The 17045-nt window shown below is 40.9% G+C and overlaps 1 protein-coding gene across 17 annotated transcripts in view; it reads right to left on the bottom strand.

The window, feature by feature from the left end:
- The window catches only part of FOXP1 (forkhead box P1), a 380458-nt gene that overhangs the window by 152262 nt on the left and 211151 nt on the right, over positions 1-17045 (bottom strand). For 16 of the 17 annotated variants that reach the window (XM_071550249.1, XM_071550237.1, XM_071550236.1 and 13 more), the window contains one exon: positions 13365-13546. In XM_071550249.1, coding sequence (XP_071406350.1) covers positions 13365-13535 — 171 coding nt within the window. In that variant the 5' untranslated portion in view covers positions 13536-13546. Of the gene's footprint in view, positions 1-13364; positions 13547-14648; positions 14689-17045 lie in introns of those variants that run through there. The other variant, XM_071550244.1, reaches the window with a different exon arrangement.

Here is a 17045-nt window from a genome sequence, read left to right as displayed (position 1 = left end):
TTTCCAATGGTTCAGCTCGTAACTGGGAATCAATTCAGCCTGGATAAGCAAGAGTGTTACTAATCTAAAAGGTTTTGAATGATGATCCCGTTCACTGTGTTTTCCCTGGGTACATCTGAAAAGTTACGGTGACAAAGGGAGCACCACATGTTGGCAAAGTACATCTCTTACCAGAGGGATCTCCTGGGTGCAGCCTGCTCTGAACGAACAGTTGGGTCCCTCTGTAATCAACCATCAAACAGCTCAAGCCCAATGGGCAATTCACTTAGCACAGGCCTTTTGCTGCTCTGTTTTCCAGCATCTGTTTCAATGCTTGTCATCTCCCTGCTTTAAACAAATGTACTGCAGATGTCTTGTCTTGTGGACGACAGAGACTTGGCAAAGACAGGAACAGAGGCCTCCAAATGACAGAGGCACAGCTAAGGCAGTTATTGGGGAGTTCTGGATGGACTCTATGCACTAAACACAAAATGAGATTTTACACTCACACCCCCAGCCCACGTACCCCTTTGAACCTTCTGTTTTCTCCTTCAGATTTGAGATACTAATGAAGGACAGGGATCAGGATGCAGACTGAGATGCAGCCTACTCAGAAACATGTGGCCTGAGTCTTCTCAAAAGATTTATCATTGACATATGCAATTAAATGGGAAGACAAACTCATTTGCTCATCTTTTGTTCCAAGGACAATCTGATACAAAACTGGACACAGAGGGACACGATGTGTGGTAAAGATAATGGCTTCTGAGACCAGACTGGCCTGGAAACAACAGCAAAGAGACTTTCTGGGGCTAAGACTGTGCTTCTGGAAAAAACAGTATATGAAATGGGATACACAAGGAATAGGGATGGGTTACTGAGCGGGGTTCCAGGCACATCCATCCTAAGTTGTTCATTTTATGCAAATCCAGTTTGAGCTTCCATTAGGAAAATCAGTGTGTTGAGACTTGGAATTTTGTATTTTTGCAAGTGCTACTTTTGTCACTGAATGTACTCTACCTATAGCTATCCGAGGTCTTGCTGAGTGAGTTATGTAAGCCAACAAGATTCCAACAATCCCATTTTTCCTTAGGTCTCTGAAAGAGGGAAAGAAACCAGGAGCTGTATTTTGACTGTAAAGACTCTGATAGTATTTAAGGACATTTTCAGAAACAAGCTAGGAAAACACAATCTAAACAAAATTACTGTTTATTGGGTGTGTATCAAGGGTCACACTCAGATGGAACCAGACAGCAAATGTGTTGAAGAAGTCAATCTTTAAGAACAACACAGATGAATTAATGGACAACTCAGAAAATCTGTGGATGATACTACATTGAGAGAGACTGAAAAGATATTGGCGGAGAAAGTGGGAAAGATTGTCTGTAGAAATGGGATGGCATTTAATAAGGATAAATTATAAGATGCTACAACTCAGCTGAAATATCCAAACTTAGTAAATACAGCAAGGAAGACAACTGATTACCCAGCACTTCTCTGGGGGTGGGGGGAGAGAAAGCCTAAGGATTACAGCAGATCACAAGTTGAATATGAGTCAACAGGGTCATCATACTGTTATAAAAATGCCATGTACCACAGTCAGATGCATAAACAGGAGCACTGTCTGCAAGTTATACATGGGGAATTCATTGTCTCCACTTGCTCCAGCAAGACCTTAGAGGATCAAGTCATTGGAGCACTGCAATTCAAGATGACTGGAGACAGTCCAGAAGACTGACCAGACTGACCAGAGGTCTGGAAAACAGGATGTACAGGGGCAGAGCTAAGACTGCTTCAGTTCTGAGAAGATGGAGGGTACAGATATGGGCACAGAATTCACGCAGGAAAAAGGATGCTGTAATGAGAAATGAGGCAATCTGCTCTCTGCCTGTTACAGACAGAAGAGGGAAGAGGTTGTACCTGTGCAGAACCTGCAAGAAAGCTGGAGAAGGGCTTTTTAGGTGTAGTGAGAGAACAAGGGGTAATGACTTCAAACTGACAGAGGGTGGGTTTATTACAGATATTCAGAAGAAATTCATCCAGTGAGGGTGGTGAGGCCCTCAGACAGGTTTCTCAGCTACTGGATTGAACATCTCTGGAAGTGTCCAAGGCTGGGTTGGACAGAGCCCTGAGCAACCTGTAAGGTGCAAAACTGTAAGATGCCACTATCCATGGTGGCGCATGGATGTAACAAGATAATCTTTAGGGTTTCTCCAACCCAAGCCATTCAATGATTCCATGATTCTATGATAAACCCGTTGGTCAGCCATTGGGAATAAACTTCTTAATGGAGACTTGAGCACTAGAAGATCCTGCCTGGGCAGGAGTGAAACCTCCCTTGACAGACTGGTGAGACACATATCAGGCAGACTAAGAAGCATCAAAGACACATTCTACTCCTGTTTTTGGTCTTCATAGAAAGACTGAAAAAAAAAAAAGCTATTTTTCCAAAATCCACAAAGAAAAAGGTTAAGACTAGAGAGGAGTCCACAGCAAACCTGGGCTGGTGGGGTGCCCTGTTCTGAGTGTGGCTGTAGCCCAGCCAGGCCATCAGCTAGCACCAGAGAAGTTACTACTGCAGGCTCTCAGTGACCTTGGAAGGATCCCCAAACGTGAACACGGCACGCGCTTCCCTGCCCCCCAGGGAAAGGCACATATTTTTGCTCGCAGTTTATGAATCTTTGACGTACAGTCCCTATGACACAGCCTTGGAAGACCATATCTTTTATTTATTATGCCTAGCAACTGTCCTTGTAACCAATTAGGAAAAAAAGCAGGTGGTCAACAGAAACTCTACAAAATAAAACCCCTCAGCAAAGCAAACACTGTATCTTTCAGAGCAAGAAAAAATACTGTAAACAGAGCTAATCACTGCTAAACCCTTATAATCCAGTCCTTGCCCAAGTTAAGAGACTTAAACAAAAGTAAGACACTTCAAAAAGCATTAATCAGAGGAATTGGTGAATCATTTCTCAAGAAAAAGGAGTCAGAAGTATTTTAAACTCCAAACACTCACCGTGTCATGGAAAGGGACTCAAACCCATCCTGGCAGACTGGACTAAGGGACAAGGATCCCACACCATCTGCCAGGATGGCTGTTCCAGGGACTGGGAGAATGGCTGCCATTATGGGCTTCACCTCAGCAATCATAAGGAAGACTTGTCAAAGTGAAAAGAGCCCACTTTTAACTCCTCTATAAAACTCTACAGTTACCAGCATTCCCTGCACCTTGTTGAGTATTATATTCAATAATATTAATAGGCTCATATTTACCGTATCTTAAAAGCTAACAATCCCATTGCCAGCACTAATTAAAAAGACAAGAAGCAGAAAAGAAGCAGTGGATTATTTCTTCAATATGGATTCACGCCTAGATTTAATAAAACCTGCTTTAGTGTTATAACCTTACATTTGTTTCAAGAACACTATAAAAGATAAGCCTGCTTTTTGTTGTTTATTGACTTGGAGGGTTTTCTTTCGGATCTGTAATATAGCATTACAGCCATGGGAAGGCAAGGAAGCAAGACTCTCTTCCCTGAACAAAACAAGTGCTATTCAGAGAGAAGAACACTGAATACCTGAACAGACATAAAAAAGCAGCACTAGGGATGTTCATCTGTAACCCTCCCTGTGATTTTACAGAAAGCACTTCACCTGCAGCTAACAAGTGAATGCCACAACCAGCTTTTCCAGGGGACAGACCCCATGGCTTCTTCCAACCACAGAGCATCCCTGCTCCAACACCTGCACACTCAGTAGATCAGATGCCTTCATCCACACCAACCTGCTCTGCATGTACACGCCACGTGCAGGACACATTCCCTGTGGGAATTCTTCACTGCACCACGGCATACAACCTCTCAAATAAAAATGCTGTGCTTAGGCTACGACCGAGGATAAAATAACAGCAGACAGAGCAGTGCCTTAACCAGCCTCTTCATCAAAAATGTGGTAGACGTTCCAACAAAATCCAGAAGAGTTGATTTCCATACATATCTATCCATCATTCCCTGAGTCTGAAGAAGAGAGGTACCATAGTAAAAGAAGAGGGTATGCAATGCAATACAAGATAGAATTACAGAAAGCTTTGGCTTGGAGGGACCTTAAAGCTCATCTTCTAGTCCATGGTCAGGGACACCTTTCATTAGAAAAGGTCACTCAGAGCCCTGTCCAATCTGACCTTGAACGTTTCCAGGGATGGGGCAGCCACAGCTTCTCTGGGCAACCTGTGCCAGGGCCTCCTCATCCTCATGGGGAAGAATTTCTTCCTAATATCCAGTCTAAACCTACTGTCTAGTTTGAAGTCATTCTCCCCTGTCCTGTCACTCCAGGCCCTTGCAAAAAGTCTCTCCATCTTCCTCCTCAGCTCTCTTCAGGTATTTGATTGCTGCAATTAGGTCACCACAAAGCCTTCTCTTTTCCAGGCTGAACAATCCCAATTATCTTAGCCTTTCCTTGTAGGAGAGGTGCTCCATCCCAAAGTCAAGACAAACTACAGCCAAAAGCCAGAGCTTTTCCTAGGTGAGCTCATCTTTAGATCAAGTTTCTCATTTAAGCAGAGGCCGGAAGAACTCTCCTGGAGACTGCTGAGACTGGACTGTGAGGATCAGACACACCAAATGCTTTCATATCCATGAGGAAAATTATACCCCAACCTATTTCTATTTTCCTGCAAGATGTTGGGCCTCACTACCTTGTAACAAGTTCCAATCTCCTTCCTTGTGCCTGTCTGACCTTTCTCCTTCAGTGAATCACTTAATTATTTGGAAACAGAAATACGAAACGATGATGGTTTAAAAACACAAATGCTCAAGCTTTATCCATGAGAGAGCAGCCAATCCCCCCAGAGTTGTGGGGCTGCTGCTGATTAAGGATGCCAGAAGATTCCAGGGAAGATCCACCCTCTACCCACATATCCCTTGGGAACAGCTAGGGACCCTACTCATTTTAACATGTATCTCACCGATTACTGGAAAAAGGAGGAAAAAAGAATGTCACACAGCGGTCTTACAACATTTCACCAGTGTTGCAGTTCTTTCCTGGCAGAGGTTTTTCAGCATCGGTGATAATAACGAAGAAAATTTAAGGAAAACTTCATTTGAGCATGTCAACAGCAATCACATTCCTTTAGCTTGTGATCACTCTAACTCAAATAGACAAGATTTTTTCCTTTACTTCCTTTCCTGCACTTAATTTCCAGGTAGAGTTTGTTAAAGTTTGAAATCTTACCTGAACTTTGGCAAGTCTTGTGTGTTTGTTTTTTTTTTTTTGGGGGGGGGGGGAAGTTGGGAGAAGAAAAAAAGATCCATACACAAATATTTGGCTAAGCGACCCATAGCAAATTGCGTAATGCCAGTTAAAAGTTGTGTTTTTTAAGTATCAGCCCCAGAGGTTTTATCTGAAATAAAATCCTGATTACTTCAGATTCTGGAGGCAAACTGTGACCTTGCTCTGCATCTCCAAATTTGAAACATTTGTGTTGTGCCCCTTGATAATGATGCCGCTTGCTAGAAAAGAAAAAAATCCTTTCAAAAACTTGCTTATTTTATTAAATAAGGTAAGAAAGCCCCAAACGTACATATAGGAATTAGTTCAGCCTTGAAGCTTGATCCAAAGAGGTCACCCAAACTTGGGACTGCAGTACTCTACCAAGAAAAAGCAACCCATCTCCAGGCAAGCAGCCGCATGCCCAGAGATGTTTCTGCCTGTAACCATCCCAGTCCTCAGTCCTGTGGTCATTAAATTAGAATTAGGATTAGGTCAACACACAGAAGACAAGGAATTATATCCATTTCTTGCATCCTTCTCCTTCCTTTGCCTGGGAAGACAATGTGAGAGCTGGGGGCAAAGGGGAGAACTGCACTGATGAGTTTTAAAACACTTTGTCTCAGAGAGATTAAACAGCCCAACTCTCCCCAACCTTCACTTTACCAGCCCTACTCTCAGTAGCCCAGAAGAACAAAAAAAAAAAAAGAAAAAAAAGAAAAAAAAATGAAAACCCCCTAAAAGAAAAAGAAATATGATTAAAAATAAATTGAAAAGCCCAGCTTGTAATAAAGCTGGCACTGGCCCCAGGCTTCAGGGATGTCTGAGACTATACGCTCCACAGACACAATCTATAGATGTTATAGGGAAAAAAAGAGATATATTTGCACTATTTAAAACAGGTTGCAAATACAGTTTATGTTTTGGAAATGTAGGGAGCCCAGCTAACAAAATACAGAATGCAGCTACAAAACAAGCAACACTGTCCTACAAAACTGTCATTTTATAATGTCACTGTTTATACTAAGCCTTCAAAAAATACCTTCTGTTAATTTTTTTTTAATTAATGGGGTGCTATACAGTTAAATAAACTCACAAAGAGTATTCAAGAGTTTTGCATTTTTACTTCATATCCCAATCTTTATTTACCATATTACTGTTATAAAGTACAACAGTACCGTTAATATTCTTCTCACTTGTTGGGATACCCAATAGAGCTCCATGGGAGAAGGAACGTAATGCAGGAAACCATGGCATTTGATTCTGCTCTTATTTAAATGTTTTAAACCCAGACAAAACTCCACTGAAATCAAGGGCTACAATACTGAAAACCTCTGCAATTCCACTCCTATTCCTAAGGCTATGCCAAACAATCTCCCTACATGCAGCGCGCCTCCAAATAAAGTTAAATTACTTCTAAAATATCAGCAATCCATGCAACTTCTTATTAGTGTGAAATTACTTAAGCCTTAATTCAGCAAGGTACTTAAGCACATTCCTAATTTTACAGGCATGAGACGTACCAGTAACCTTAATCAGACTAGTCACGCACTTACATTTAGGCACATGCTTAAGCATCTTGCAACCATAAGGCCACGATGAGGAACAGTTCCATGTGAATTAAAGGCTGCTTTACACCTTCATAGGCACACCAACATTTTGAGATATATATTTGCTATAAGTAAGTGGTTGCACCACTTACTAGACAACCCTTAAAGTATGAAGATCACTGGAGGAGAAACAGTCTCTAATAATTTTAATAACATCAATCACTTGAAATAGACTTTTAATTTATATCTGATGCTTGCTGAATGCCTTTCCCAGTGTATACACGTGCTGGGTAACAGCTTTAAAGCATTCCTTTGTGGACTTTCCCTAAACAGCACTCCTGAATGTGTAACTTTCTTGCTTATGAGTAAGCACAGGCAAATACAAGGGGAGAGTGCACACCTACAAAAACATCTGGGAACAAACATACCACTGCTTTTTCACAGGCTGAAAAGCAACCCAGCAAACATAGTTCAGAAGCTACATCTCTTCAAAGAGCCCACAGAAACCTAAACGATTACTGCATGATCTTAATTCACCTGGAGAAGTAAAAGCAGCTATTGTAAATAAATAAATAAATACAGACAGACAGAAATAGGCATCCACAGCTTAGAAAGGACTTCTGGATTTGGATATGCACATAACCCAGGTGGTTCCACATCTAATGACCCAGCTTCTGCATGTCCATGCTTGTACCTGCACACACAACTGCAGAGCTCCAGGTGCCAATGTCAAGGTGCTCTGAGGACTCAGGTTTATGCAGTTATTTATCAAAAACCTCAGAAGCAAAATAAAACAAAGCAAAGAGAAAACAATTATCTCAGTAAGTGCAACTAAGCAGTAGTTTCCCCTTACCCTTCAAGTTAGAGAAAATTTAAGGCTTGTTGATGTCAATAAGTAGTTATAACAAAGACAGTAGTAATAGTGAGGATAGAGAATGCTGTGTGAATGTTCTCAGCATGGTTCATTGACAAGAGATCTAAAAATTGAATTAAGGAAAAAAATCATTGATTCTAAAATCTAGGCAAGGTAGCCAGCCTATGTTAAAACTTATTTAATTTTTCCAGAGCTGCTTCATTCCTAAGCTCTCAGAGCCACAGCTTTTCCATTGAAAAGCAAAAGACATTTTACGCACAATTTTCCCTCTACTAGAAAGAGGTATATTGTGCCCTTCAGTGAACATAAAATTGATATTATCATCTCTTAGTTTATATCTCACTACTTAACCTTCAGATTAAAAGTTATTAGATTTGAATGACTAAAAAGACATCATGTCACCTTTTGTTCAATGTTGGGAGATGGGAGAACTTGGGGGGAAAGTTTGAATGATAAAAACACAAAGTTACTGGGAGCATAAAGTTGTTTTTCATGTTCTTTGATGAAACAGCACAAGCTCTACAAATGCAGTCATCTTTTCACCTTGTTGTATCTTCAATTATCAGGGTACTACAATACAAATCAGACACAATCCAATAGCCTGCATGGAGTTTAATCTATACTTTAAAATGGCTCCTTCAATAGCAACAGCAGTTTAATAATTAGGCTTTATGTCTCTTTGGACAAAATGACTCAACACGGACGCTCCCTCAAAGTCTAACAAACAATTTTGGTCTAACCCAGTTATGTCAATATGAAACAAAGACTTTATCTTGGATCTAATTTAGCAGTTTTGCTCTACAGAGATAAGTCCACATCATGATCAATGGGACCATAAAACTCCTGATGCAGTTTGTAACCTTTCCTCACGGGTTTTTGAAATAAGATGAAACTCAGCAATTTAAAAAAAAAAAAAGAAAAGCATTACTTTCATTTACACTGTGATATATTCAGATTTCTTTCTAGTCAAATCTTCCTTTTGATCTGCCCAATTAAAGCGGTCTCTCAACAATACACCGAATCCCCCATTTCTTGCACATTCCCCTTGTCTTTGAACATGAACACAATCTGAAGAAGCCACATATTCCCTCTGGAGTTCACTTCCCTCAATCCAAAACTTCACATCTCAACATTTCATGAAACAACTACTGCCAAAGGGCCCAACTGTGGCATCTTCACACCGACACCACAAATACCCCAAATGCAGTCACTGACTTGGGCACAGACATCAGAACCTAATAAAAATTTCTTTTGTCTATCAAACATTTTTCCATATGTGGAAAAATATGTATTTTTCATTTGTATGCATTTACTGGAATAAAAGTAAAAAACAGGAAATAATGCTGTCAATTTTTTTCATGGAAAACCCCCTTCTTTCCTTACTTTGTGGGCACATGGCAAAACGTATTTATTTAAATTCTTCAGAAAGCTTGAAGTGACACTTCATAATTACAGTATAGTTCAGCTCAAAGACAAAGTGAAGAAAAGAAACTTGCCCACAATTCTTTATATAAACCTCCTCCTTCTTTCTCCACGTAACCAGTTGCGTTTGTGTTGCTATTACAGTTTGTCATAAACACTCACCTTGTACCCCTTTTTATCAAGCAATCTATGCACTACCTAAAAGTACACTAAACTCCATCAGACAAGCTATAGGTTTACATTAACCAAACATTCCGATTCTGCCTGCTCAGCGCAGGTTGTCAATAAATGAAGGCAGTTGCAAAACAGCAGTGTGTGTTTTTTTCCTTAAGAGAACACTGATACGAGCCTGCCAGTTCTGCAAAATAAAGCCTTTGCAATCTCTGCAGCTAATCTGTCAACAAATTACTATTAAAGTCATACCTCCTCAAAGTTCAAAAGCATTCTGGATTAGACAAAGATACTGAGTTTTATACTCGTGGGGCAGTACTTGAAGTTATAGTATCAAAGTGGATCTTGCTATTGATGTGGAGAGGTTTGTATTTCTGCCACCATTCAACACAGTGCTTGGTGTCTTGCTGCTATACATCAGGATTCAACTTTGTAATCATTCTCTTTGTTCAATTCATAGTCTTGTTTTGCTGCTAATAACGTGAAGAACACTTTAATGAACAGTCCTGAGGATAAAAATAAAACGCAATAAATAATATTTATTTTATAAGCTTTAAAAAAAAAAGTAAAGGAAAAAAAGAACTGGCTGAAGCATCAAACCTTCTATTTGAGCAGACGTCAGAAACCACTGAAGCAACTACAGCTGTGATCATATACATTAAAAGGCAGTTTGTCCCCACGAGTCTTTATTTATTACTGTTTGGTAGGCAAGAGTCACCCCATCATTACATACCTTCTGCCCAAGCTTCCCTTCCCCAGCCTGACCTTCTGCTTGTGGGTCACTTCACCAGCAATTCTGCACCTCCCAGATGTTTCTCATGATGCCTCAGGGCCAACATATGTTGCCAGACTGCCTGGTACCCTGTTCCCAAGTTTTCTGCCCCGTCCCCTGGCTCTGTCTCCGTTGGCACCTCGGCAGGAAGCTCCCAAGCCCCACTGCCTGACCCCACACTAAATGCCTGCTCCCATCTCTTTACGAAGTCCAATGACCCAGGCAACCTTCACACCTAATCCAGGATTTATAAACAGGTCACCAAAACCCTGCCCATTCCACCTCACCCTGACAGTCATTCCCATGAGATGGCAACCTCCAGCACCTGTGGAGTCACAGCAGCAGGAAGGCCACAGCTCACCCTCAGCAGGTGCCAAAATACTGAGGGTAAAGGTTTTCCTTCCCCTACAGTTTGGTTCTGGGGGCGATTTCTCCTCTGTGTATTTCCATTTTTACCCAGCTCTTCCACAGATGTACCGTCCCTGAAGAGTCATCTGTATTGCTTTGGCTTTCTTACTTCACGATTACAAATACAAACATCAGTTGGACCTATTTGGCGTTATTATACATAGCAGAACTCATGCCCACATTTGCTACTCCCAGCTTAACAGTACATTTTATGAGATTGCTAATGCTAAAATAATTGAGCATCACATCACTCAGTCTCCTTGCATGACAGAATCACCCTAACACAACATGGGAAGCATAAAACTTGTCCTACAAGTCCTCCCTGCAATTACAACAAGAGTGATCACACCGTACACTGCTCCTGCAAACATACGAACATCTGTGGTGCTCCATATTTTTCCAGGGTAAAATATTTACAAGTTTGCAAACCCATTAAAACTTCCTAAAAAAAAGTTGAAGCATTTCTGTTTTCCTCTCTCACACTAACAAAGCTATTACTCCTTACAAATGCATAACTTTCACAAAAAATGTGACCTGAAATTCAGCACAGATGCTTCCACAAAGCACTCTATGTCCAGGTTCCACTGTTCTGCCACACTCTTCATGGGAATACACAACTAATCACAGCAGCAAAGCTCAAACTACCCACCACTGATTTTTTTTTTCCCAGACAAAACAAGTGCCAGGTGGCAAAATGAAAAGATTTGAATGAAATGCTCTTAAGAAATAGCTGTTTAATTCAGAACTCATTCATTTGTATTGAAGAAGCGTTTTGTAGAACGCATTCTGTTAAGTGACCTGAGAGCATATGTTGTATACGGAGAAACATCTAAACATTATGCTCCATGTTGTATGTGTATCTGTAAATGCTTGCATTAGCTGTCTGAAAACAACGGGGTTTTCTTCTTTTCAGCGTTGAAAAATATTTTCCAAACAGCAAGATTGATATTTTTATGCTAGCTCTGATTACCCTTTTATTGTTATCAGGTTTGGGTTTGTAGGTTATTTTTTTTTAATAACTGTTTTAAACTTTGCAATCAACTTGTTTTATAAAAGATAAACTCCATGGAGAAGTTAGTCATCAAAACCAATTAACAGCAGAATTCAAACACAGAACATACAGGTCTTTTAAGAACTTGGAGAAAAACAAGATCCCCAACCACATTTACTGTACTGGCAGAGGATAAATAAACTCCAAGCTAAAATCTGAGCACTCTGAAAGCAAAGCCGAGTCTGGCAATCCCATCCCCATCCCAAGCTCTGCTCCCGCTGGGCTTGCAGACTCAGGTCTGTGCCGGGTACGGTTTGGTGAGGGCTGGAGAACCAGTGAAATGAGGAATGAGTGGGTGCCACTCCTTAATTGACCGAATGGGTGGCTGTTGAATGACACAACCCATTACACACAGATGACGATGCTACTCAAGGAGGCAGGAGCCCTCTGGATGGCTATGGAGAAGCCCTGGCACAGGGTTAGTAACTGGTGGTAGGAGCAGAGGTCTGAGCCATTCTGGTCCATGGTGTGCACATGTCAGCATGAACCCCCCTCCTTACTTCTCTCCACACAAAGCAGCACTGGAAAATTCCATAGTGCTCCTATGGAAAATGCAGTGTAATTAACTCATTTTGATATGAAGCCTTTTTAAGACAAGACCATTGTGTTGAACATATTTTACTGTTCCACTCCTCTTCTACTGTCCTATATTAATCAAAGCTGTAACCCCTGTTGTCTTTGCACTACGAATCAGAATGTGCCCCTGGCAAGGAATGAGGGAAAAGTCAACAGGAATTAAGTTTCAGTGCAACTGTTTACTCAACTGTGGCCTGCAGTTATTGAAATTTTATCCGTGGTTTTGTGTGACTACTGCAGTAATGAATTCAGCATGGCTGTGATTTTCTCACTGATGGTATTCTCACTTCAAGTAAAAACCTGTAGGATGAAAATGATTGAAAAAAACAAAGTCTGTGCATTTAGTACCATCCCTTTTTCTGACTTGTTTAATTACAGCAGCTTTCTGTCTTAGGCTGGCAAATGGGGTGTCCTGCTCCTCACCAAGCCTTCGTTTTGCTGTTTTTGAGCACAGGTTTTTTCCTTCTCCACAACAACCTGTTAAAAAGATCACTGTACACTTAGGGGAGTCTTAACCAGCTGCCAATTGCTTATTTAAAAGGTTTTAAGAATCCTTATTGCATTAGAGAAAGTGAGGGTTAGGCGTGAGTGTATTCACCATGGCTCTGCTGCAGCCTTTGTTCCCAAACACATTAATGATACATGCCCAGCACTTTGGTGTAAAATTTCCTCAGAGGGCTTCAGAATTTTATCAGGGAAAAGAAAGTACATTATGCAGCTAATTTACACTTGTGAACTTGGTCACTTCCCAGAAAATACACTAATTAAAATACCAAGGCAAAACGCACAATTTGGTTGTGATTCTTCTGAGTTGAGGAGCACTGACATGGGATGTATTTATTTATTTGCTCTGACGTTCGCAGCAGATACCTCCACAGTCTTTCTCACTAATAGAAAACATTCTGTTGATAGAGGTTGCTAGGTTATATTAAAATTTGTTGCAAAACCAAAACTTAATGTTAGTGTATTTTCCACCCAGTGACATATTTTGGAAACCAGTTGTTTGTATACAGCAGTTCACCCCATCACTGCCACCAGACTCAACATATTCAGGCAGAGGAAACCAGCTCTGATCTTTGGGTGTTTCCAGGGAATTATTAAAAAGGCAACCTGGAAGAAAAGTCCAATGCTTCCCTTTACATTAACAACTGCAATCCCCTATGGACAAAAATGCACAGCATGTCATAGGCAAGTCCTAAAAGCATCCTCTGCCTGGCAAACTGGAAAGGTTTGGGAGGGGTGAAACACTTCATGCTTTTTCTGTAGGTAGGAAACTTGTAATGCATCTTACAGTACCTGCTGTTGCTGAAGATGTGCTAAATCGGCAGCCCCAATTTCAACGGAAGGTGTCTCGCCGTTTGATCTCACTTCCCGCAGGCTGCACTCTAGTAAATGGTTGCCACCGCTCGCTCCATTCTGAATGGCTGAACCGTTACTTTTTGTCTCAGTCCCAGATTCTTGCATCATGACTCAAAAACCTGAAATAATTTAGGGAAGGGGAGGAGGGGAAAAAAAAAAAGCAGCTGTTAAAACAGTTGCTGTATATAAGGAGACATGCCCTGGTTTAAATCCTGCCCAAACTGTAAACATATGTCATTTTCCTTCATACGATTTATCTTTCATTAATGGTTCATGCTACTAGTTTATGTTTATTTATCCGTTGGTACAGCTATAATTTTAGTAAGTTAGTTCCCTTCTAAATATAGTATTATTTGCTGAACATCTTTTTTTCCTTAGAGAAAAAAAATATTTTTGAACGAACACACAGAATCCATAATTAAATTTCTCTAGTTACATCTGGATGCTTTCCTTTGAAACAGATGAGTCATTCTTGGCAACATGTGATGGACAGTATCAAAAATGTGATATAGACTGTATAGGGGCAAGGAGATTAAGCAGAGCATTCACTATATTTTGGTTTCCATTCACGCCATGATAGTGCTGAATTAGCACCTTTTATTACTCTGAAGCAATTTAAGCTGAGCCTGGGATGTGCTGGACATCATCAGTTTTCATTTGGGGAAAACATTGCTACAACTACTCACAGAATTAGTCTTGCTGGCCAAGTTTTTGGCTATGGATTTGGACGCTCTACGCCATTACAGTGAGGAGCCTCCTGTGTTATTTGTCTAAACATTATCTCAGCAGCCACGGTGCATCACAGCCAGCACTCTCAACTGACTCTTGGTGGCTGCCTCTCCCTGGGTGCTTTACAGTCTGTCCTCATCAACACTGTCAGTGGGACACAAGCTCACAACGAGGATGACAAGTGCCTGCTTCCTTATCCCAGAACTTCCAGAATTCACACATCTTCAGGAAGCATGAGCATGTGCACACAAGACGCCCTGAACAAAGCACGTGCACCAGTTATCAGCTGCAAACCACTACCTTGAAGATATTATTATGAGTTTTAAGTACTTCCACCTGCAAAGTTCCAGATTTAAATGCCATTAACATGTCCAGCTTCCACCAGCGTAGCCCTCCCACCCTTTGTGCTCCTCTTCTCGCCCCTACCCAGGGGGGATGGGGTATGGAAAGTCAAGCTGAGTGACCCAAGCACTTTGCCTACTCCATACTCACCACATGCACACGTGTGTGAGCCAAATGCCTCTGTGCAGCGCAGCTCAACAGAAAGTAAGGTGCTTTATAGTCAAGGAAGAACCTGTTTCAATTTAGTAACTACCCCAAAGCAAAAGAAAGAAGGAAAATCCCTTCCCTTACAACGTGTAAGGGAAAACAGCCATCAGAAAGGGCAAGAGAAAGCAATGTGTTAGCACTCCTTGGCAACTCAAGTCCGAAGAGGATGAACCACTCATTAGCCAGATCCTGCTCCAATCATGACCACCCAAGCACATGGATGGGAGTAGGGCAGATTCAAATGTTCTGACTACATTTAAATAAATTTCAGCTGGTCTATGGAAACTTCTTCAATCTGTTTTGCTAAATCTTCGAATTATGTCAGGGGACAAAAGGGCTCAGAGGCTCATTATAAAGCTTCTGTCAACTCCCCTGTAAAAGGTCCAAAGTTCTAAACAAACCCACAGCTCACCCAACACCATTAGAAAAGGCTTTTGGGTTTTAACCTGATCCTGCTTCAACACAGACCAAGTATGGTGTGTTTTTCATTTTCAGCATTATAAGAAAAGCCCACAAGCATGGTAAGGTCTAAATAAGCGTTTACATCTAACAGGCAAGGCTCGATTATACACCATACACCAGGCAGCCACTGCATGGCACAGGTTGCTTCTGAACAAGAGACAGGAGTGAGTCTCCAGATAGCTCACAAGTCACTCAAGGGTATACCATGCAGTTTTTGTATGCTACACTACTAAAAAGGACATACTACTTTTAACCAGAGATAAATAAACATTTAAAAAAAATGTAATAGTTCTGTTTTCACTTGGCATCCAGTCTCAGCTGAAGAAAATGAAGCCATACATTAATTCATCTCAGCAGCAGATTAGGAGAAGGATGACCACCAGGAAAGACTGGGCTAGCAGGGTAAACCCAGAGAATCGTGTTTTTCACTGTTATGTAAGGGGGGTCGGGGGTGGCATGTCCCTATCACACAGACCAAAGCAGATGGAGGAAGGACATACTAAAGAACCAGTGGAAGAGGCCTCCAGAAGACCCTGTGGTAGAAAGGGATGCTAGAACCAATGTGCCGGAGCAGAGAAGCACATCTCATTTTTTAACACTTCTGATAAAACAACTGGAAACAAGAACCTGGAAACTACCAGCAGGGTCAGAGAAAGCACCAAGTAAAGCTGTGAGATGCTTCTGACAGCAGCAAGAAGAATGTGTACCACTGAGGAGCAGATCCATCACTGCCTGATCACAATTTCTTGGCTTGCCCTTCTGAGTGAAGTATCTCCAGGACATGGAAAATTATTCAAAACCAAACTGGGGTCAAGAAACTACTTATTGTCTCTAGGACTGCAAAATGCTCCTGCAAAGAAAAAACAGTAGAAATTGCTACAATTTTCCCAACCTACAGGTCTAAGAAAAAGATGGATTATTTATTGTATTTGGTCACAAAAAGATCATAGTTCTTGAAAATCTTTTCCATGACAAATCTCATGTTCTGTTTTACCTTTTAAAGAACCCCAGCCATATTCTAGTTGAGATGCACGTCTGGCCCTTCCCCTCCACTGGTTGTGACCACCCTACAGATCCTACTCAGCAGAATCAGCAGCAACCATCAAGAAAATGAAGCTGAAAACCAAGTTTTTCAAGAGACCATGTTGGAACTTTCAAAAAATTACTTTATAAGGACAAGTGAACATCTCTGAGCAGATTTTGCTTAAAAACACCCATTTACAAGTGGTCAACTTGAATATAATTTCAACTGGATGCCTACACAAAACAAAAGCACTTTGCTAAAATACCTCTGATAGAAAACCGAAATTTCAAGGGGAAAAAAGATAAAACTGTTTATTTCTTCAATACAGTTAAATGTGAGTTGACATAAATAATCACAGTTTGGTTTGATCATTAAGTGTCATGTCATGAAAATGAACCTGTGAGAGCTTTCTGCAAGAATGATTATTATTTGTCTTTTTGAGCACACGTAAATGAGCTGAGGTGATCGTACACCGAGGATGGCTGAGATAATTTTCTCTTCCCAGCACAGCACAGACAGCCTTACAGGAGCCTATTACTGAAGTTTGTCATTCAAAATTGTGAAAGAAAAAAGCAAAGCAAGGTTGACTTTATGCAACATGATTGTTCTGTGGAAACTGAACTGAAGCTCCAAATCACTCACAAACTGTGATTCTGCTCTGAACACCAAATAACCAAAATAGTGTTGGAGAAGCTGATATGCATAATGATTTATCACAGGAAATACAGTACTCCACAAACGTTTCTGTGACATGCAGGAGACCGTGTTCTGACTGCAGAAATTTAATGTCCAAAGAGCACGTCCATCTTATGTGTTGTAGAAAGCAGAATAATTCTTCTATCAATTCTGCAAAG

The sequence above is a fragment of the Pithys albifrons genome, chromosome 3 (assembly GCF_047495875.1).
Source record: "Pithys albifrons albifrons isolate INPA30051 chromosome 3, PitAlb_v1, whole genome shotgun sequence".
NCBI classification, from domain to species: domain Eukaryota; kingdom Metazoa; phylum Chordata; class Aves; order Passeriformes; family Thamnophilidae; genus Pithys; species Pithys albifrons.
The sequence above is the reverse complement of the archived record's forward strand: the minus strand, read 5'-3'. Positions and strand labels throughout refer to the sequence as shown.